Source organism: Nomascus leucogenys, chromosome 6 (assembly GCF_006542625.1).
Source record: "Nomascus leucogenys isolate Asia chromosome 6, Asia_NLE_v1, whole genome shotgun sequence".
NCBI lineage: Eukaryota > Metazoa > Chordata > Mammalia > Primates > Hylobatidae > Nomascus > Nomascus leucogenys.
The window spans coordinates 117,268,952-117,291,561 of NC_044386.1; the positions used below are offsets into that span (position 1 = coordinate 117,268,952).

Sequence of the window (22,610 nt, forward strand, 5' to 3'; positions counted from 1 at the left end):
ATAAACATCTGAGTTTCAAACTTTTCTAGCTATACCATCTATTTGTATAATTTAAAACCACAAGTACCTAGGATATATTAAAAAAAAAAAAAGTGACCCAGTGCGTTTTATAGCAGAGTAGATGTATTTTTCTAAATGGGCTTATATGGCAAGTGGGGACATTGTGAGGAGAACATAAAAGTAGAAATTTAATAGACAAAGGATTCATATCTACAATGCATAAAGAATTCCTATAAGTCAATAAGAAAAAGACAAACAATTCAGCTTTAAAAAAGACAAAGGGTTGAACTGGTAATACCCAGAAAAGAAAGCTGGCATGGCCAGTAAGCATATAAAAATACACTCAGCTTCACTAGCAACTGGGGGAATGCAAATTAAAACAACCATGAGAAGGCATTTTATATCCATGATATCAGTCAAAATAAAAAGATCTAATGGCATCAGGTATTAGTGTGGAAGCAGGGAAATAAGGGCTCTCATCTCTTGGTGGGAGTGTAAATGGCAAAACCACTTAGAAGAGTAATTTGAAAAAAAAACAAAAACAAAACTAGAACAGTTGAAAACATGCATCCCCTGTGACCTAGCAATTCCACTGCTTGGCATACACCCTAGAGAAACTCTTACACGTGTGCTTAAGGAAACAAGTGCAATATCCTTCACTAAAATTGGCAAGTGTATGGGAGAAATACAGTTGGGGCATGCTGCTCAAAACCTATAGAACTTTGTCACCCAAGCACTAACAAAAGCTACAATATTTTGAAAATTATGACACAAACAGAGTTGGTCCCATGCTGGCATTGTTCCCAGCATCCAAGGTGCCTGTCCTTTGCAGCCTTTAACCCGAGGCTCCTCCTTCTGGGACAGGTAGGTATAGAATGTTTTCATCAAAATTAAAAATATGGCCCCTGGACTGTATTTTTTAAGGTCCGCAGTTTTAATACAAGAACAAATGCTTCCAATTTCTTTTTTGTTTGTTTTTGAGACAAGGTCTCGCTCCGTCACCCAGGCTGGAGTGCAGTGGCGAGATCTCAGCTCACCACAACCTCCACCTACCAGGTTCAAGCAATTCTCCTGCCTCAGCCTCCTGAGTGGATGGGATTACAGGCGCCCGCCGCCACGGCCAGCTAATTTTTGTATTTTTAGTGGAGACAGGGTTTCACCATGTTAGCCAGACTGGTCTGCAACTCCTGACCTCAAGTGATCCACCCGCCTCAGCCTCCCAAAGTGCTGGGATTACAGGTGTGAGCCACCATGCCTGGCTCAAATGCTTCCAATTTCTTAACGTTATTCTTCTGCACCCACAGCAACACTATATAGCTTCATAGCTCTGTGAAAAACGTAGTGCTCCTTGAAGTCACTAACCCTGTAACTATTTGCTCTGAAGGAAGACATTTTAGGTAGATTTTCAGCTCCAGGTCTTTATTCATTGCTACGACTTTTTTTTATTTTTATTTTTCTCTTTCTTTTTTTTGAGATGGAGTCTCCTCTGTTGCCCAGGCTGGAGTGCAGTGGCGCGATCTTGGCTCACTGAAACCTCTGCCTCCCGGGTTTAAGCGATTCTCCTGCCTCAGCCTCTGGAGTAGCTGGAATTACAGGCCCCTGACACCGCGCCCCACTACTTTTTGTAGTAGAGACGGGGTTTCACCATGTTGGCCGGGATGGTCTCGATCTCCTGATCTTGTGATCCACCTGCCTCGGCCTCCCAAAGTACTGAGATTACAAGCGTGATCAACTGCGCCTGCACAACTTTCTCTTTAAATTGCTTTAAAACAGTAAGATGTGTGGAAAATCATGTGTAAGCTAACATGACTTCTGTGTTCTAACATCCTCCCCTTATTTGCCAATTGTGTGTTAGGTAATTTGTACAAGAAGTAACCCGAGTTGTAATAAGGATGTACATTTCAGCATTGTTTGTTATAGCAAAGAGCTGGGTAGGGAAACTCTGAAAGTCTCTCACTTGGCAGTGGTAAGTAAAACCTGGTATATTCACATCATGGGATAGTATATAATAACTAAGGCAAATAAGCTAGATCTATGTCTATCAATATAGATTGGTCTTGAAAACATAATAATTAAGCTTAAAAAGCAAGGTGCAGAACATGTAAAGTTAAAAAAATATGAAACAATACTAAGGATTATATGCAGCAAAAATATAAAATGCAAATCAGAAAAATACATACCAAAATAATGACCATAGTTTTCTCTGTAGTGGGCAGGAGGAGGATAAAATCATGAAAAGGAACTTCTATTTTATCTCTAAATTTTTATTTCTTTTTTGAGATGGAGTCTCACTCTGTTGCCAGGCTGGACTGCAGTGATCTCGGCTCACTGCAACCTCTGTCACCTGGGTTCAAGAGATTCTCCTGCCTCGGCCTCCCGAGTAGTTGGGATTACTGGCACCCGCCACCATGCCCGGCTAATTTTTTTTTTTCTTTCTTTTGAGAAGGAGTCTCGCTCTGTCGGTAGGCTGGGTGCAGTGGTGCGATCTCGGCTCACGGCAACCTCCGCCTCCCGGTTTCAAGCGATTCTCCCGCCTCAGCCTCCGGAGCAGCTAGGACCACAGGTGCGTGCCACCACGCCCAGCTAATGTTTGTATTTTCAGTACAGTTGGGGTTTCACCATGTTGGCCAGGATGGTCTCAATCTCTTGACCTCGTGATCCTCCCGCCTCGGCCTCCCGAAGTGCTGGGATTACAGGAGTGAACTTGCACCACTCGTCTAAATTTTAAACCAACAAAATTCAAGGCAAAAATGAGAAAAATGTTTTCATTTGCTAAATCTGGCTCATGGGTAAAGTGTCTCTTCAATACTTTTCTCCTTAATTTTCTGTGTCAAAATTTTTTCCCAATTAAAAAAATAGGAATTTAACTCAGTTCGGTAGACATTTACTGAATGCCTAGTATGTGCAATCACACCCCTAAGTAACACTGGTGAAAGAAATGACACAAACTCTGCCTACACATCATTTACAAGGAGTGGAGACAGTAAAGAGGGGTGTGAGAATAGGAAGCAGGAAAAGCTTATTCCACCTCTGGGGAACCAGGGCTTCTCCTCCCTGAAAGACACCAGGCTTTGCAGAGTGAGCGAGTGAGTGAGTGAGCAGCGTTCAGGAAGGAGTTTTTTCTTTGAGGGATGACATGTAGATATAGAAAGGTTTCCTTCTGTTTCTTTCTAATGGAAAACCCAAGAAAATGAAACAAAAGAACCCAATGATTTCATCATAAATGGCACAAGAAACCCAAATTCCGCTTTTTTTTTTTTTTGAGATGGAACTTTGCTCTTATCACCCAGGCCGGAGTGCAGGGATGAGATCTCGGCTCACTGCAACCCCCAACTCCTAGGCTCAAGCGATTCTCCCACCTCAGCCTCCTGAGTAGCTGTGACCACAGGCACACACCACAATGCTCAACTAATTTTTGTATCTTTTGTAGAGATGGGGTTTCATCATATTGCCCAGGCTGGTCTTGAGCTCCTGAGCTCAGGCGATCCACCTGCCTCAGCCTCTCCAAGTGCTGGGATTACAGGTGTGAGCCACCACGCCTGGCCTTAAATATAATTTAAATAAGACGGAATTTGAGTTCCCCACCCATGGAAAGAAGTTAACCCCACTTTGCTCAATAAATTCATTTTGTAAAACATATTTTTAAAATGATCACTATGTCTGTGTTTAAGGCAGACTTTTTAACACTATAATACTGTAAGTTGCATATTTAACACTATAATACTGTAAGTTGCATAAGTTCTTGGGAACTTATGCCCTCCTTTGAGTTCAGTTTCCCCATCTATAAAAATGGGTATGAAAATAACGACTATTTCTCTTTGTTAAGGAAATGGAGGTGGCGTGTCGTGCACAATGTCTGGTTAAGAGCTGGTACTCAACAAAGTTACTTTCCTCTTCTTCTGTAAGAACCTGTTTCTAGATAGAGCGAGACTCCGTCTCAAAAAAAAAAAGCCTGTTTATATGAGCAATGTCTACATTGCACTAGTTACAACAAATATTTCTTATCCATTCATTAATGTACATTCTCTTTTATCACAATTTTTTATTTTAATCGTTATTTTTATAATTTTGAAAATAATAAAAGCTACAATCTGTTTAAAGGATTCTGCAGTATAAATCCTTCCCTATTTCTCAGAGTTTTCTTGTAACATAGAGGCAGTGAACACTTTGGTGTTCAAAGTACATCTGCAAAAGGCCTTAGAGGTCTCTGAACCCTAGAAACTGTTTGCAAACTTGTGTGTATGAAGAGAGACAGATTTTTCCAGGGAGAGGACCCACGACTTTTATTAGATTACTCCCACCTTACTCCAGCTGCTGCTATAACCTTGTACTGTGTGTCTTTTACAATAACTCAGCTTTGCAACTATACAGGAAATTGAAAACTACTTGCCCACCTTTATGTTAATAAAAAAATTGAGGGGAATTAGAATGGGGTATGAGGATAAAAGAGAATACATTAACTTAGAAAAGAAAAAGAAAGGAGCATGCTACAGACCAATAACAAGGAAGGTGAGGCAGGGCATAGTGGTGTACGCCTGTAATCCCAACGCGGAGGTTACTCGGGAGGCTGCGGTGGGAGGATCACTTGAGCCCTGGAGGTGGAGGCTGCAGTGAGCCATGATCATGCCATTGTACTCCAGCCTGAGCGACAGAGTGGGTACCATGGCTCACGCCTGTAACCCCCAAATTTTGGGAGGCTGAGGAGGGAGGATCACTTGAGCCCAGTAGTTTGAGAATAGCCTGGGTAACATGGCAAGATCCTGCCTCTACAGAAAATTTAAAAATTAGCTTGGCATGGTGGTGTGAGCCTATAGTCCCAGCTACTCGGGAAGCTGAAGCAGGAAGATCCCTTGAGTTCAGGAGTTCAAGGCTGCAGTGAGCTATGATCGCGGCACTGCACTCCAGCCTGGGAGACAAAGCAAGACTCCATCTCTAAAGGAAAATAAAAGACAAGAAGTGCAAAGAAAATAGAAGTAAACAGCAGCCCAGCGGTGGCATCTAATAAAGTCTTCTTCTCCTCTCTTTTTTCCTACTATCCTAGTTGTAGACCAAGAGGAAATATTTAATGAAAATTCAATACCTTTATTGCAAATATCAAAATTTGGAGAGGAAATGTTTTTTTCTTTTCTTCCTCTTCCTCCTCCCCCCTCCCCCCTTTCTCCTCCCCCCACCCTCCTCCTTCTTCTTTTTCTTTTTTTCTGAGACGGAGTCTTGCTCTGTTGCCCAGGCTGGAGTGCAGTGGTGTGATCTCGGCTCACTGCAAGCTCCACCTCCCAGGTTCATTCCCCTGCCTCAGCCTCCCGAGTAGCTGGGACTACAGGCACCCACCACCACACCTGGCTAATTTTTTGTATTTTTAGTAGAGACGGGGTTTCACCATGTTAGCCAGGATGGTCTTGATCTCCTGACCTGGTGATCCACCCGCCTCGGCCTCCCAAAGTGCTGGGATTACAGGAGTGAGCCACCGCGCCTGGCTTCTTCTTTCTTCTTTCTTTTTCTCCTTCTCCTTCTTCTTTTTCTGTAGAGACAAGAGCCTTCCTGTGTTGCTTAGGCTGGCCTTGAACTCCTGGCCTGAAGCAGTCCTCCTGCCTAGGCCTCCCAAAGTGCTGGGATTACAGGCATGGGCCACCATGCCTCCTGCACATTTCTATCTTTATGCTCTAAGTGCTGCAGATTTGGGGGAAGCTCTAGCTCGGATGGGAAATGTCGGACCCCTTTAATTTTCTTCACCCTGTTCCACAGGTCGGCGTCTTTGTGCCTTCATACGCCCTTCTCTCTTCAGTCTCTCAAGAGTAACTTGGTGCTTTTTTTCTCTGTGGTCTTCGGAGCCTCTTTAGGAGTTCTGCTTATTCCTCTTCCTGAGGCCAGGAGACTGTGTTGGCTGTCCTGGGGATCTGATCGCATCAACACCCACTTTTTCTTCTTGGAAGTGGTCATGGCCACTTTTCCCATGGGCAGGGAAGAGCAGCTTCTGAGGATTACACGGAGCACAAAGGCCACGGAAGTTTCCCCGCAGTCTAGGGGTGGGATCTTAGCGCCTACCAGTAGGTTTTAGCTTCAGAAGGAGGGCCTCGAGTGCTCTGCCTGTAGGGAGCCCTAAAACCCCATTGCAGCATGGCAGGACAAGCCAGTCCCCAGCCTCCACTGTCCTGAGGCGTCCCCTCCTCTGCCCTCACTCTCTGCCTCATTCGTCCCCACCCCACCACATGGTCTCCTCTTAGGGGATCTCATAATAGGCAGTGGTTTTCAAACTTTTTAGAAAAAGTGGTGGAATCATTCATTTCAAATTAATTTTTCATCCAAAATCTAATGTATAAAACAGCTTGAAGCCAGGCAGAGGTTGGATGGTGGGACTGGTCATTTCTTTACCTCCTTAACTTCCTTTGACTCCTCCCCAACCCCTTCTTTTGACAACCCCCAGGAGGGGCTATATAGCACCCCTCAGATTCCAGGGATACCACTGAGGAGCCATTGATGGAAGGAAGCAAAGCAGTCACTGCTGGCCGGGCACCGTGGCTCACGCCTGTAATCCCAGCACTTTGGAAGGCTGAGGCAAGTGGATCACTTGAAGTCAGGGAGTTCAAGACCAGCCTGGCCAACATGGTGAAATCCTGTCTCTACTAAAAATACAAAAATTAGCACATCTGTAGTCCCAGCTACTCGAGACGCTGAGGCAGGAGAATCGCTTGAACCCAGGAGGTGGAGGTTGCAGTGAGCCAAGACCGCACCATTGCACTCCAGCCTGGACAACAGAGCGAGACTCCATCTCAAACAAAACAAAACAAAAACAGTCACTACTCACTATTCCTGTCAAAGTTCTTGTTCACAAACAGCAACATCCAACCGTAGGTCCTTGATCAGTACAGGAATTTATTGGAAGACTACATTACTGGATAGCTGAGAATTATAAGGAAGGCTGGGAGAACCAGGCTCAAAAAAAGGGGAAAGGACCGTGGGGGACTAGATCAGCTGAGCTATGGCCACACAGTTTATGTTCTGTGCAGTTCCAGAGCATCAGTCACTATACTTGTGCAGTGCACAATCTGCACACAGCCACCCATGTAAGTTCTGAGCAGGGCCCTTGTGACCCCCTTCAGAGGCACGTGGTGTTCGGATGCTGAAGGACAATGTCTTTCCTGCTCCTTTGTGCCAGCTCCTTTATTTATTTCAGCTCCTTTCATCCTCTCCAGAGCCCATCCTAAAATCACTGGGGGACCTTGTTAAAATGCAGATTTCTAGGCTCTCTCCCACACCACCACCTACCCCCCACCCCCAGGATCCTGTCTGATAAAAAAGTTCTGGGTGGCAGCCTGGGAAGTTCCATTTAACAAGCACCTCAGCTGATTCTGATGTGGGTGGCACAGGAAACACATTCAGAGAAACACTGCCCTTCATGCTAAGCTTTATGATTGCTATTTTATAAAGGGGTAAAGTTTCACTCACCCAAGATCACATAGCTGGCAATTGAATTCAGACCCTTCTGGCTCCAAAGCATATGCACTTTTCACCATAGTCAAGACATCTCTCTTCATACCGGTTTCTGAAACTTCAGTTTTTTTCCTGTTCCAAATGTCACTTCATATGTTTCTTTAAATTGATTTTGTTAAAAATAAAACTGGCCAGGCACGGTGGTTCATGCCTGTAATCTCAGCATCTTCGGAGGCTGAGGTGGGTGGATCACTTGAGCCTAGGAGTTCGAGACCAACCTGGGCAACAGCAAGACCCTGTCTCTTAAAAAAAAAAAATCAGCTGGGCATGGTGGTGCATATCTGTGATCCGAACTACTTGAAAGGCTGAAGTAGGAGGATCGCCTGAGGCTGGAGTTTGAGGCTGCGGTGAGCTATGATCGTGCCACTGCACTCCAGCTTGAGCAACAGAGCAAGACACCATCTCAAATAAAAAATTAATAAAAATTGGCCGGGTGCGGTGGCTCATGCTTGTAATCCCAGCACTTTGGGTGGCTGAGGCGGGCGGATCACGAGGTCAAGAGATTGAGGCCATCTTGGCTAACACGGTGAAACCCCGTCTCTGCTAAAAATACAAAAAATTAGCCAGGCGTGGTGGTGGGTGCCTGTAGTCCCAGCTACTCGGTAGGCTGAGGCAGGAGAATGGCGTGAACCTGGGAGGCAGAGGTTGCAGTGAGCCAAGATTGCACCACTGCACTCCAGCCTGGGCGACAGAGCGAGACTCCGTCTCAAAAATAAAATAAAATAAAATATATTTTAAAAAAATCCTAGATTTATTTTTTTAAAAATTTTATTATTTTCATAAATAGAAAACCATTATTACTTGCTATTTGCTATAAATAGGAGGTAACCATAAAAGCAAACTGGCAAACTGAGTGCAGTGGCTCTTGCCTGTAGTCCGAGCTACTCAGGAGGCTGAGGCAGGAGGATCACTTGAGGCAAGGAGTTTCAGACCAATTGCCCAGGCAACTGGTCTTTTTTTTTTTTTTTTAAATCTTTTAAAATTAGTCAGGCACAGTGGTGTGCCTGTAGTCCCAGTTACTTGGGAGGCTGAGGTGGGATGATTCCTTGAACCTAGGAGTTCGAGGCCACAGTGAGCTATTTTATTTTAAAGAGACAGGGTCTCACTCTGTCACCCAGGCAGTGGTACCATCATAGCTCATTTTAGCCTTGAACTCCTGGGCTCAAGCCATCCTCCCACCTCAGCCTCCTGAGTAGCTAGGACTACAGGCCTGAGCCATTTTGTCTGGTTTATTTATTTAGCTTTTTGTTAAGATGGGGTCTTGGTATGTTGCCTAGGCTGGTCTTGAACTCCTGGCCTCACATGATCTTCCTACTTCAGCCTCCCACAATGCTGGGATTACGGGCATGAGCAACTGTGCCTGGCCTGTAGTGAGCTATGATTGTGCCACTGCACTCCAGCCTAGGCGACAGAGCAAGACCTGTTTCTTTTTTTTCTTTTTTTTGAGACGGAGTCTTGCTGTTTCCCAAGCTGGTGTGCAGTGACGCGATCTCCGCTCACTGCAACCTCCACCTCCCGGGTTCAAGCGATTCTCCTGCCTCAGCTTCCTGAGTAGTTGGGATTACAAGTGTGTGCCACCATGCCCAGCTAATTTTTGGATTTTTATTAGAGACGGGGTTTCACTATGTTGGTCAGGCTGGTCTCGAACTCCTGACCTCGTGATCCACCCGCCTCAGCCTCCCAAAGTGCTGGGATTAGAGGCGTGAGCCACCGTGCCCAGCGACCTTGTTTCTAAACAAACAAACAAACAAAGTGAACTGTTAGTGACAGATCCTGACCGTTCTGAAAAGAACAGGGCTGAAGTAGTGTAGCCTTCAGACTTGGTTACCCCTAGTCCTACTCCAAACACACACACACACACACACACACACACGCACACACACACACACACACACACGGCATTCATGAAGTATACATGAAGCTTTCTTAACCTGAGGCCCAAGTATGGGCTCAGAGGAGGGAACAGTTTTTGTGCTGTTTGATCTATTGGAATGTTTTCCTGAGCTGAGCATCCATTGCCCACATTCGAGTCTCAAAGAGGCTCACTATTGAAAAAGGTGAAAAATTGCTGTTTGAAATGAATGTTTCCAATCTCGCTTTTCTCTTTAGCTTATGTTACGTGCTTCCTCCTCCCACCTAATTTTCTTCAACGATCCCCTCCAGCTGTGTCCTGGACTTGGTGCTCTTTATCCCTCACAACTGGGTTTCAGAGACCTGTTCTGAAGGGACATTTGGCCTGTGTTTCCATGAATGCCCCCTGGAAGGGCACAAGACAAGCATGTCCTGGCCCCATAGAGAGGTCTGTGCTGGGAATGGATCATGACATGAAACTTCTTCTCCCTGCAAATGTCTGCTTTGTAAATAGTCTGCACCTTTGGTCTGGATGCTGTAGTAAGTTGAAGCATTTCTTAGCAGCATTTATTTTTCTTCTTAAAAAATTATAAATTGAGGCTGGGCACGGTGGCTCACACCTGTAATCCCAGCACTTTGGGAGGCTGAGGCAGGAGGAACACCTGAAGTCAGGAGTTCGAGACCAGCCTGGCCAACGTGGTGAAACTCCATCTCTCCTAAAAATACAAAAATCAGCCGGGCGTGGTGCCAGGTGCCTGTAATCCCAGTTTCTTTGGAGGCTGAGACAGGAGAATTGCTTGAACCCAGGAGGCGGAGGTTGTAGTGAGCCGAGATCACACCACTGCACTCCAGCCTGGGCAACAGAGTGAGACTCGATCTCAACAATAAAAAATACAAATTATAAATTGAACAATGGGTAAATGGATGGCAGATGGTGAGAACCAGGGTTCTCATTAATGGATGGGGCTAGGATGATCCATGTGCTAATGAGCAGTTGGAAACTTCAGTAGGAACTTCGTTTGGCTTCACAGAGATACAGATGGTTACATATTGAAATACTTTCAGATATGTGTAAATACACAAGTTAGTTTGCACAGATGTGTTTCCTTATTTCGTCAGCTGAGAGGACCTAGAAGCAATGACACCCCAGTAGCAACAAGCACACCTGGCAGCTGGCTTTTGGTTTCTGAAAGTGTTCTCCAGTTTCCACTGGAACCAGGGCTCCTTGGAGAAGTAACTGATTCTAGGACTGAGGCAGGAGACCTATGAGATCAGCCTGGAGTATCTTGTAGTGCCGGAAAGTAAAATTGCTAAAACCAAAACAAAACCCACAATGATGGGGGTATGTCAAGTGGACCCAAGAGGCAACTGAAATTACTCCCAATAGCCAAACCTGGAACAATCTGAGCAACATAATAAATAAAGTATTACTGGGTTAAAACCCAAAATGTGAAATAAATATCCACAAGCCTGTACTGATATAAATAAAAAGTTATTATATAAATAAAGGAGGAGAATAGACAAACCTGCTGTGCAGAAGAATTCTAGATAACTTACATAGATACGTTTCCCTTACGGAGGTGGAGCGTAAGTGTGGGATAGGCAGAGTGACTTTCTTTCAAAGAGTACAGCATATAAAGAGAGAGAAAAACAGAGATAACTTTACAGTAGAAAACTTGATGAACATCACCTCAGGCAGGTGATCAATGTTAACATCATGTTGATAGCATGTACCCTTGTTATGATGTAATGAGAACAGCGCTGTACCTCTGGAGTCTTTCTCCCAGAAACACATTATCCAACATGGTGAAACCCTATTTCTACTCAAAATAGAAAAAAAAATTAGCCAGGCTTGGTGGTGTGCGCCTATAGTCCCAGCTTCTCAGGAGGCTGAAGCAGGAGAATCGCTTGAACCTGGGAGGCAGAGATTGCAGTGAGCCGAGATTGCACCACTGCACTCTAGCCTGGGCAAGAGTGAGACTGTCTCTGAAAACAAAAATAATAATAACGATCATAATAACGATGTCTTAATATTGGTTCATTAGTTGTGACAAATGTTGCACAGCAGTAGAAGATGTTAATAATATGGGGAACTAGGTGTGGTTATATGACTCTCTGTACTACTTTTGCAACAGTTCTGTAAATCCAAAACTATTCTATACTAAAAAGTTTATTTAAAAAAGACAAAGGAAAAATTTATAAAACAGTTCAAGCCTACAAAAAATACACAAAATAACTTATAGACACACATGTACCCGCCATCTAGGTTTAACAGATATTAGCATTTTGGATCATTTGCTTCAGATATCTGTTGTCTTTTAAACAAACAAAAGGTTGTCAATATAGTTAAAACTATTCTCTATTTTTTATGTCTTCCTTCATCCTGAGAGAGAATGTCTGACTGACGTTATTATCTCTTCCATGAATATTTTATACTTTTGATACATATGTCTGTATCCACAAACAATAATGCTATTGTTTTTGTATTGATAGTTACATAAACAGTAGCGTATCGTTATTTAACCTTTGCAAATTGCTCTTTCACACCATATTGGCTGTTAAATCTATCTACGTTGATTCACTTAGATCTAGTTCATTCATTTTAACCTCTGTATAGTATTCTACCTATTCTACCATACGAGTAAAGCACCATTATTCATCCTTCCACTGAGGGACACTTAGATTGTGTCTAGTATTTTACTATTGAAAACAATGTTCCAATTAACATTCTTGTTTGTGTCTCCTGGTGCATATATCAAGAGCTTTTGGGGTATCCTTATGAATGGAGTTGCTGGGTTGTGGAGTAGGTGTATCTTTAACCTTATGGGTATTGCCAAGCTGCTCTCCAAAGTGTATGTACTAATTTATCTTCCCAGGAGCAGTGAATGAGAATGCAATTCTCCCCATTCATCCTTGTGAACAGTTGGTACTGTCCAATTCTTAATTTTGCCAACCAGGTTGCTGAGTATATTTTCACGCTTATTGGATGTTCTGGCTTCTTCTGTGAATTGTATGTTTATAGCTATTGCTATTTTTGTACTGGTTTGCTTATAATGTTCTTATGAATACATATTTAATTTGTTACGAAGGCAACACACAGTTTTCAGCTATCTTAGCGCACTGATGTACTGGAGCAGGCTCACACTGTCTTACAAGAGACAACTGTGCACAACCTTTCAGACTTCTGTATCCAGTCACCTTGCATTGGTAGCTTAAATTGGCCATGGTGGGAATATTTCTACAAGGGAAATTGGGAAACTACAGATCTTGGCTTTCCCCACCCCATAGTCCATGTTAAGCATTTACCAGCGTACCACTATCTTAACCTCCACCTTGGCCCAAGCATCTCCCACAATATGACCGACTTGAAAATAAATCTTGATCGAAGTTGGCTTTTCAGTCTGTTGGAACTGGGCCTTGGACCTCTTTCAGGAGCGATTTCATCAGGGTTTCTGTAATATATGATAAATTCAATATCCTTTTGAACTAATGCATCTTCTACTCTGAAGTGGATCACTATTCATTTAAAGCGAAGTGAGGCTCCTTCGGCAGCTCATCAGTCACAGTAATCCAAGCACGGAGTACAATCCAAGTATCCAGTGATCCTGGAACTGGAAGGGATGGCAAGTGTCACCCCCCTCACACACCCCTACCATCTTCGCAATCTTGTTTCTTTGGACAATTTCCACAGCAGGTATCAGTTCAGTCTCTGCATGGACATTCTGATGACAGAGGGATTTCTCCCACACCACGTAACTCTCCAAGCAGAGACTGCAAAATAATACTGACTTTTTGTTTCAGTTGGAAAAGAAGAAAAATTCTTTAAAATAAATGAAATCTGTTTTCCTTCCCATCAGTCTAGTTCTGCCCATTGGCATTACCTAGATCAAGTCGAATGACCAATGGGCAGAGCTAGACTGATGGGAAGGAAAACAGATTTGAAAAGTCTAATGACTTCTTCAGGTATTTGAAACCAGAAATCATATACGACCTCTCTTAATGTCTATATGTCTTAATAATTCCTCATGGATGTAGGAACCAGCCTTTTCCGGGTTCAGGTCCCTGTGGTCCCTGTTCAGTTCTCTGGTTGATCAATGGTACTCCAAGAACAAATATAAACAACCTGATTCTGCAGTTGATTCTCCAAATTGCAGAGCTGCAGGTATCTGCATAACTTCAAAATCACCTTATTTTGTAGCCTGTTCATGGGGCCAGAAATAGAGTTTGCTGCTAGTAAGGAGCCTGACACAATGATGTTGTGTCTAAAAATGTACTGAAGAAACGTGCAAATATATTCTACAGAATAAGGTTCCACTAGAACTTAATACCCCAAAGAGAATGTTTTGCAGGAACATTCTCGATGATCAATTGAAGGATCCCTTTTGTGGGTGACCTGTGACCACTTCCCCCTGCCTTGGTGATGTTTCTGTTTGTCTTTCCATACTCACATTCTTAGGATAAAATATATTGAAATTCAAAACTGCTAAAAAATATTTTATGCTATACTTTAAGAAACCCTGGCTGGGCATGGTGGCTCATGTCTGTTATCTCAGCACTTTGGGATGCCAAGGTGGGCGGATCGCTTAAGCCCAGGAGTTTCAGACCCACCGGGACAACATAGTGAGACCTTGTCTCTATTAAAAACAAACAAACAAACAAAAACAGCTGGGTGTGATGGCACACTCCTGTAGTTCCAGCCACTCAGGAGGCTGAGGTGGGAGCCAAGATTGCACCACTGCACTCCAGCACTCCAGCCTGGGTGACAGAGCCAGATCGTCTCAAAAAAAAAAAAAAAAAAAAAAAAGAAAGAAAAGAAAAAAACCTCTAATGTGTGAAAAATCTGTATTAATAAAACAAATTAGGAAGCGTTTATTCCCTGAGCCTGGCTGCTGCTGCCTGTGTGTTAATTTATAGAATTATTAATTACTTGACAGAGAAGGCGAAAGTACAAAATGTACAACTAAAATATGAGATATCAAGGTAACACTGTCAATTAGAAATCAAAAAAAGAAGTCATATTTTAGAGCAGAAAGGTCAATGTCAACATGATCATTTCATACGGGAAAAAACAGAGAGGTGAAGCCACTTGCACAGTGTCACACAGCTTTGCAGAGTAGGGCGGGGTAGGGCAGAGGAGTAGCTTGTCTCTTCCTGGCATGCTGCTGATACAACATCTCAGAGCTGGTGGCATTAATCAGAGGGAACAGAAATTTTGATTTAACCCCACTTTTCATGTACATCTATGATGCATTTCAACAACGAAGAAGCATCTTTTGTACTGTCTGCCAGACAGGGATCCTTACTATTGATATGTTTGAAAGTTAATTACATGGAGGAGTGAAGACGGAACACCCATCTCAGAGACTAACCACCGCAAATGACAAGTGAAAAAGACAGAGCCGTTACAGCGATCCTGGTCGGGTTTATTTTCCCAGACTACCACGTGAGGAGTTGAACATACCCACCCTCAGGTCGGGGACAGGCTCGTGACGATGCTCAGGGTAATGGTGGAGCCCCAGAAGCCTCCACTTTCCATTTTGGACCCATGGAGATCTCCAGGGTGCCTATCACTCTTGGCCCAGGCCTGGGTTTTCCAGGAACTTCCCTGATTGATGTTTTACTGAACGTGGTGCCGAAAGTTAGTCACAGGAAGACATTATCTCAGCTGTCTCTGCGCAAATGCTCTCTGAAACCTCCACGTTGCTTTTAAAGTATTATGGAGAAATGTAGCATTTATGCCTTGGGAGCCAGCTATCTATGCAGAGCTAAAATAGAAAATCTTCTCAAGTTGAGTGTAAACAGATCCTCAACAAGACTGAGACTCTTGTTGCTTGTGGCTGTGTGGGGACTGGAATCAGCTACAGCATCACTTGTATTTTTCCTGCCCTTGGGGTGCTCTGTGGAGACCATGTGATGCCTTCCACAGCTAATGCCCCTAAGGAAAGACCTTAGGCAGATATACACTGAAAGTATACACATCTGTAGACAGCTGTGGGCAAGGATGTTGGAGTTTAGCATCTCTACTAACTCACCTAATAGTAAAAATGGGAAGCATTGTGCTAACATTTTTTTTTTTAGAACAGCTGCAACTATCTAAATTATAATACAATCTTAACAATTTAACAGATACAATTATGCAGAATGAAGTGTACCCATCTTAAGTGTATAGTTTGATGTGTTTTTGATAAATGCATATACTAGCATAGCCAACACCCCATCAAGATATAGAGCATTGCCATCACCCAAGAAAGTTCTTTATGCTTCTCCCTAGTCATTTGAAACTCTCCCTCTCTACCCACCCAGGGCAGCCATGATTCTGATTTCTAGCTCTAGATCAATCTTGCCTGTTTTTGAGCTTTACATAAATGAGCTAATACCGTATGTACTCTTTTGGCTCATACATTATGCTTTGGAGACTCATTTATGTTTTTGCATGGATTAGTAGTCCATTCCTTTTTACTGCTAAGCAGTATTGCATTGGATGGATATATCATGATTTGTTTATCCATTCTCCTTTTGATTTACATTTGGGTTGTTTTAGTTTTTGCTATTATGAACAAAGCACCTATTGACATTCCCATAGAGATATTTTTGCGGAATTTTCATTTCTTTTGGGTAAATAGCTAGGGGTAGACTTACTGGATGGTAAGTTAGTTGTATGTTTTACCTTATAAGAAACTGTCAGTTTACATAATGCACTCTTAATGAAGCTTATTACCTGTGAAGTGAGGTCTTTTAAATTTTTTGTCTTTTGATTTTTGTCTTAAATTGCATCGATATTAGATGTGTGGACATTCTTCTGAAATGTCTTAAGGATCAGACCTTGATTAACTGTGTTATTTTAGTAGATTTTTAATGCTTCTGAGTTATTTATACAAACAGCTCGAAATCTGAATGACTCCCATTGGAAAACCAGAAGAATGTCTCTTTCATGGATCTCTCCCATATTTTTATTTATCTTCTTTAATGTTTTATACATACAAAAATATGTAGAACATGTGTTAGTTATTAAGCATAATTATAAAATGGAAATTTGTAAATCCGTCACTCAATCCAAGAGTGAACACATTTCCAAATTGCAATGGAAACCCACGTGCCTATGAGCTTCTCATCCTCTCCAAAGGAATTCACATCCTTCATTCTTTTGCTAAAACAAAAGCAAAACAAACGAAAAACATTTATTATTTTATTCTTTAAAGCAAGGGATTTCTATAAAAATTTTCTATAACTTTCAAAGTTTTTCTTGCTTTTAAGAGCTTTATCAAAATGGTGTTATGCTGTGTGTGTTTTTGATACTTGTATATTTTTACTCAGTGTGTTTCAAAGATCTGCCCATGTTGTGTGGGGCTGTAGTTTATTCACTTTTGCTGCTAACATTCCTTTCTGCGAATATATCACAATATATTGTATTACTTGATACTTGTTAATTGTTAGTTGTGCTGTTTCTCATATTTGCACTTCATGTATACGATATACATTACATTTTTTGGGGAGTCTGGTACATTTAGCAGAATAATTTGAGATGAAACTGTTATCAAGTAAACAGCGTTTTTAAGAAATGAAAACAAGCAATCAGTTTCTGCTCCAAAAGAGGGAGAATCTATAAGATACCCGGGTAAAATGGTGTAAAATAAAAAGTGTGGTGCATTGTCAATGTGGGTGTAAAGCAAAGACTCCAATTAATTTTTGTCTACAGGATTTTATTTCAAGGTTGAAAAAATAAGTTTGACTTGTGTATGTAGAATATAATCACTGAAGAAATACAAATCACCTCCTTTGTCCATGTGGTCAAGTTAGAGTGTAAAGACAACCCAAATTTTTGTTCTTTTTTTTTTCCTAAATATTAAGCTATATAATGATACATCTCCCACCTCACTGTTTAAAATAACTTAATACGATTGATTTCCTACTACTTCAGGAAAACACAAATATTTAAAAAATTCACAAATAAAAATCATTTTAGTAAAAAAAAACACACAAAAACAAATAAATCCTACAACCCCTACAAAAACCTGTACGCATTTAAAAATTCTATATACCTCTTTCTGTTCTTGGGGACAAATAAACAGGCATATTTATTACTAATACTAAAAATACATTGGGTAGTATTTGAAGATTTTATATTAGCACTAGCCTTTTAAAAATCAGCTCTAAATTTTTGTCTTACAAGTATGTATTAAAAATTCTGAAATCAAGTATAACGAAATTATATATCAATATTCCTTTGCCTTTAACTCCAGAGTGGATCTGCAGGAATCAAGACCAACCTCATGCAGAGAACTTCCTTAAGAAATATTTAAAAATTAGTAGACTGGACTTTAATTCTTCACGTGTAGTGCCTAATTTTTAAATAATACATTTTAAGTTTAAGATTCTAATAAATTTCTTTCACTGTTAAATCTAGGAACATCCAAAACTGAAACTCCTTATTTACAAATCAAGCTGAATTTCAGTTAAACAAAACCATCCCATCATATGAATAATTTTCTTAGGTAAAACAAGGTTTATTTTCCTTCTATACAACTGACTCTGAATTGAGCTAGAAATTTCCAAGGAGGAAAATGATCTAGGAAACAACTTTAGAAAAAAAGGGCTAAGTTTCCGTTATGATAGCTTTTGACTTGTTGTCAGCTCTTAATTTAAAAAATTATTTACGAACGATGGATACACGTTCTAATGCAGAAGTATTTTACAATTAGAGAGTAATAAAAGAAACCTACTACCTTCCTTTTTACATCAGGTCCCTTCTTACCATCCTACCCGATTGTTTGAGACAACCACTTCTTATCTCGACAATTCACAACTCTTTTATTAGCTATCTTAAAAAATTTTATTATTGTCATCAATTAGCCTGAGTCATGAAACCGAACCACATTAAGGGCGACACATGGTCCAATTACTGTTTGTAAAAGTCCACGTATTTCAAACTCCTCTCTCCTGCCACTGCTGGGCTGTTTCCCTCTTTGAGGACCTGGTCTCCGCAGCATTTATTCATTAGATGGCAGTCCTAGGGAAGTCTCGCTTTGGGGAAACCTCTCCTCCTGCACATTCAAGAAAACCACCGCGGAGACTTAGGGTCGGTACTGGTTTCTAGTCACTTACGTAGCAAACGAAGCAAGAGGAACGTGCCTGGGAGGACCCGAGACAGGTGCGGGTGGGTTTCCGCAGTAGCCGCTGATCCCGAGTGCCTGCAGCGTGTTCCCGGGTCGGGACCGCAGCCAAGGGAGGCTTCCCGGCCCCAGCCTCCACCCCCTCCTTGGGGCCCCGGGACCCGGACACGCCCCCCCAGATTCGGAGCCCCGCAGCGTGCACGCGCCCCGGCCGCTCCCCGCAGCCGCCCACGTGGTGGAGCCCTGAGCCGCGCGGGGCCGCGGAGAGCGCTCAGGGCGGGCCGCGGGTCCGGGAGGCCACGCCAGCGCGACCCAGCCGAGTCGGCCCCCAGCCCGGGCCCCCACATTTCCTCCCCCGGAGGGAGGGAGGCGACTCTCCGCGGGCTGCCCTCCCCGGCGCCCGCCGCGCCCTCTGGCGGCCGCGGCGGGGACGCGCCCGGGGCACGCGGGGCTGCCTGTCTGGGCCCCCCTTCCGGGGCACGGGGCCCGCGAAGGGCGGCTGGGTCCTCTCTCCTCGCGCCACTCCGGGCCGAGCCACGCGGGCCGCGCCCTTCCCCCTCCTCTCCCCGCGAGCCCCGAAACTCCGGGCTCCACGGTCGCAATGCCGCGGGCGCCCCAGCCTGGCGTGAAAGTGCCAGGCGTAGTAGCCTGGGGGGGGGGTCCCCTTTCTCCCAGGTGCGTCCCTTCCGCCACGTTCGGGCTTTCCAGTACGCAGCGAAAAAAATGCCGCATGCACGCACTTATTTATTTTGCAACAGCTGCAAGAAACAATGAAGCTTTTCAAGAACCTGGGAAACGCGCTTTCCAGCCGCGCTGTTGTTGTTTTCAATGAACCTCTCCCAGCCCCGCACTCCCCGCCCACCCCTCCCCTCTCCTGCCCACCCCTCCCCTGCCTAGCCTTTCCCTGCCTACCCACCCCTGCCCCGCCGAGACCGGGCCGGCGGCGGGGGCATTGTTTTTGGAGTCGGGCGGGAGGGGAGGGCGCGTGCGGGGTGGCCGGCGCAGTGCGGTGGGGGCGGGAGCCGGTGGGCACGCGCGCGTGTCTGTGTGTGCGCGCGGGAGGCGGCGGGGCGGGAGATGGGGGCGGCGCCTCGCAGTCTCGCGCCCCACGCCCGGGCTCCGCTCCGCACGTCTTGGGAATCCCGGGCTCCGGTTTTTGGCGCGCGCCGGCCTGGGCCGGGCCCTCGGCGCGCCGCTGCTGCGGCGGTGGCCGCTCGAGTGTGCGAGCGGGCGCGTGTGCGCGGCCCCGGGCGCGCGCGCGCGAGCCCCCAGTGTGTGGCAGCGGCGGCGGCGGCGCGGCGAGGCTGGGGCTCTTGTTTACCAGCATTAACTCCGCTGAGCGGAAAAAAAAAGGGAAAAAACCCAAGGAGGAGCGAGCGCACCAGGCGAACTCGAGAGAGGCGGGAGAGCGAGAGGGACGCCGCCAGCGAGCCTGCCCGCGGCCGGCGCTCGCAGACCCTCGGCCCCGCTCCCCGGACCCCCCCGCGCCCTCCACGCCTCTCCCGCGCGGGGGCAGCTCCACGGCGCGCCTCGCCTCGGCTTTGACCTTCAGCGAGCCGGAGCCCCCGCGCAGAGCCGGCGGCGGCGGCGGGCGGGGGCCGGGCGGGGGCCGGCGCGGGGCGGGCGGCGGCGCAGAGCCGGGCGGCGCGGCGGGAGTGCTGAGCGCGGCGCGGCCGGCCCGCCGCTTTGTGTGTGTCCTGGATTTGGGAAGGAGCTCGCAGCGGCGGCGGCGCTGAGGGAGGAGGCGGCGGCGAGCGGAGCCAGGAGGAGGAGGAGGGGGAGCCGCTCATTCATTTTGACTCCGCGTTTCTGCCCCTCGCCGGCCTCGCCTGCGACCCGGACTTCGGGGCGATCTTGCGAACTGCGTCGCGCCCTCCCGCGGCGGAGGCTTGGGCGTCCGGCCGCCTCCCGCGCGGCCAGGGCCGGGCTTGTTTTTCCTCGCTGAGGCAGATTTGGGCTTTGCCCCCTTTCTTTGCAGTTTTCCCCCCTTCCTGCCTCTCTGGGTTTGAAAATGGAGGCCGACGACGCCGACAGCCCGCCCCGGCGCGCCTCGGGTTCCCGACTCCGCCGAGCCCTGGGCTGCTGCTGCCGGCGCTGAGGGGCCGCCCCGCGCCGCCCGCCCCGTCCGCGCACCCGGAGGGCCCCGGCGGCGCCGCCTTCAGAGTATTGTTTCCTTCGCCCTTGTTTTTGGAGGGGGAGCGAAGACTGAGTTTGAGACTTGTTTCCTTTCATTTCCTTTTTTTCTTTTCTTTTTTTTTTTTTTTTTTTTGAGAAAGGGGAATTTCGTCCCAAATAAAAGGAATGAAGGCTGGCTCCGGAGGAGGGTCCCCGACCTCGCTGTGGGGGCTCCTGTTTCTCTCCGCCGCGCTCTCGCTCTGGCCGACGAGTGGAGAAAGTGAGTATGTGCCCGCCGCCCGCGGCCACTGCGGGAACTTTTCCTCCGAGGGGCTGCGCCCTGTTTGCGAAACCCGAGTTGCCACCGTCGCAGCTGTCGGGCCCCGGGCGGGGCGCGGGGCGGCTCTGCCGGGAGGGAGGCTGCAGCGGACCCGGGACCCGGGCTCGTTCGTCTGGAGCCCCGCGGGCCCTGGCTCCGCGCATCCCCGCGCGGGAGGGGCCTGAGGAGCTTTTTTTCTCGCGGTCCTGACAGCCGTGTCCCCCGGCTAGGCACGAGGACTCGGTAGGGAAGTTGGTGCCGGGGCGGGCTCCGCGGTTTCCCGGGCCCCGCGACCCGCACCTCGCCCCTCCCGGGCGCACGAGCCTCTCCGCACACAGCGCTGATCCCCTGCGGCGCGCAGGCAGCGGGGACAGCACCCTGGGTCGCACCGCGTCTCCGCTGCTGGGGCTGACCCGGCAGTGGGGAGCGGGCAGCCGCCCGGCCCGCGGGGTGCGAGTTGCCCTCGAGGGGGGAGGTGCCCTGCGGAGAGGGCCCGTAGCCCCAGGACACGTCTCCAAGCGCCCGGCGCTGCCTCCCGTCGCCCAACGTGCTTTTGCTCCTCGGGTTCCTGGCCTTGCCCGTCACTTTGGCCCGCTGCTCGTTGGGTTACCTGCCCCTGGCGTCCCGGGGCTGGGCGGTGGCGTGAGGGGAAGCGCTCTCTGGGCAGCCCCCCGGGAAGTGCGAGGCCGGGAGTCTTCCTCAGCTTGTTTCTTCCGGGGAGCGCCACTGGGCCCCCCAGTTCAGAGGGCTCTGGGATGGTCTCCCAGTTTCTCCCGGGCCGGGGGATGGAGGGGTACTAGGGCCGCATCCGAGTGTGCGTTGGTGGGTGTGTGGTCGGAGCCGACTTGCATTCCGACACACGTGCTCGCAGCGCGGGGTGTAGTCGCCGCCTCACGGGGACACCTAGACGCCCGTCCCTAGCGAGAGGTGTCGTACGCGGTGGTTTCAGGAGCGCCAGGGTCTGCGGCGGGGGGGGGGAGGTGTTTTGCGGGCGCGGAGCCCTGGCCTTGGGTTTGTTGTGGTCGGCGTCGTGTCGCCCTGTCTTCTGCCACCCCGCACTTCCTTTGTACGTAGTTAATAAGCAGTGTCGCTCCACACTCGCTATCTTTTGCAATCTGATAGCTTTTGTTTTGGTGGTGTCGGGTGGGGAAGCGCGGGGGATGCAGGGAGTGAGAACTCCCCCCGGTGTCTACGGTTGGAGGAGGTGGGGGTTTTATTCTTCTCAAAAAATTGAAAGTGTGGCTTACTGGTACATTCAAGATGGTAGGGTAATTTGAACACGATTAAAAGTTTAAATGTCGCAGCACTGGGACTGGGAACGGTGAGGGCGTGTTGGTGAGTAATGGTTGCCGAGGGTATGCAGGTGGTGCCGATTAACTTTGAAAAAATCACGACGGAGCCTTCGAGAGTGAGGGGGAGAAGTAGGAGGCAGCGGAGGTTGTCTGGCCCCATCACTGGGGCAATTCAGAAAGGCTGTTTCTATAAACAAATCCTTAAACGTCTCGTAAGAAATGAGTCCGCGACGGAACGAGAGCAGATCGTGGTTCGCGTGTTTACTGCCGAGTGGGACGCGGACTGGGGCCGGACCTTCCACGGATCTGGGCTCTCCTGCTCTTTGTTTTCTAAACTTTCAGCGGACTCGATTGGGCGAAAGTCTTCCGGCTCCCTTTACTAAGTCGTTTAGGTGGTGGTTGGGGGGACAAAGGAGGGTTTTTGTCTTTAAAAGA

The 22,610-nt window shown here is 46.8% G+C and overlaps 2 protein-coding genes across 4 annotated transcripts in view; one reads left to right on the forward strand and one right to left on the reverse strand.

The window, feature by feature from the left end:
• Positions 1-17,028: 17,028 nt before the first annotated feature.
• LOC115835542 (serine/arginine repetitive matrix protein 3-like) lies at positions 17,029-22,394 on the reverse strand. Its single transcript, XM_030815076.1, has one exon. It carries the CDS (start codon positions 20,237-20,239, stop codon positions 19,358-19,360), a length of 882 nt encoding a protein of 293 aa, XP_030670936.1. The 5' UTR covers positions 20,240-22,394; the 3' UTR covers positions 17,029-19,357.
• The window catches only part of IGF1R (insulin like growth factor 1 receptor), a 319,110-nt gene continuing 316,219 nt past the window's right edge, over positions 19,720-22,610 (forward strand). For 2 of the 3 annotated variants that reach the window (XM_030815070.1, XM_030815071.1), the window contains exon 1: positions 19,720-20,844. In XM_030815070.1, coding sequence (XP_030670930.1) covers positions 20,751-20,844 — 94 coding nt within the window. In that variant the 5' untranslated portion in view covers positions 19,720-20,750. The remainder of the gene's footprint in view (positions 20,845-22,610) is intronic. The other variant, XM_030815072.1, reaches the window with a different exon arrangement.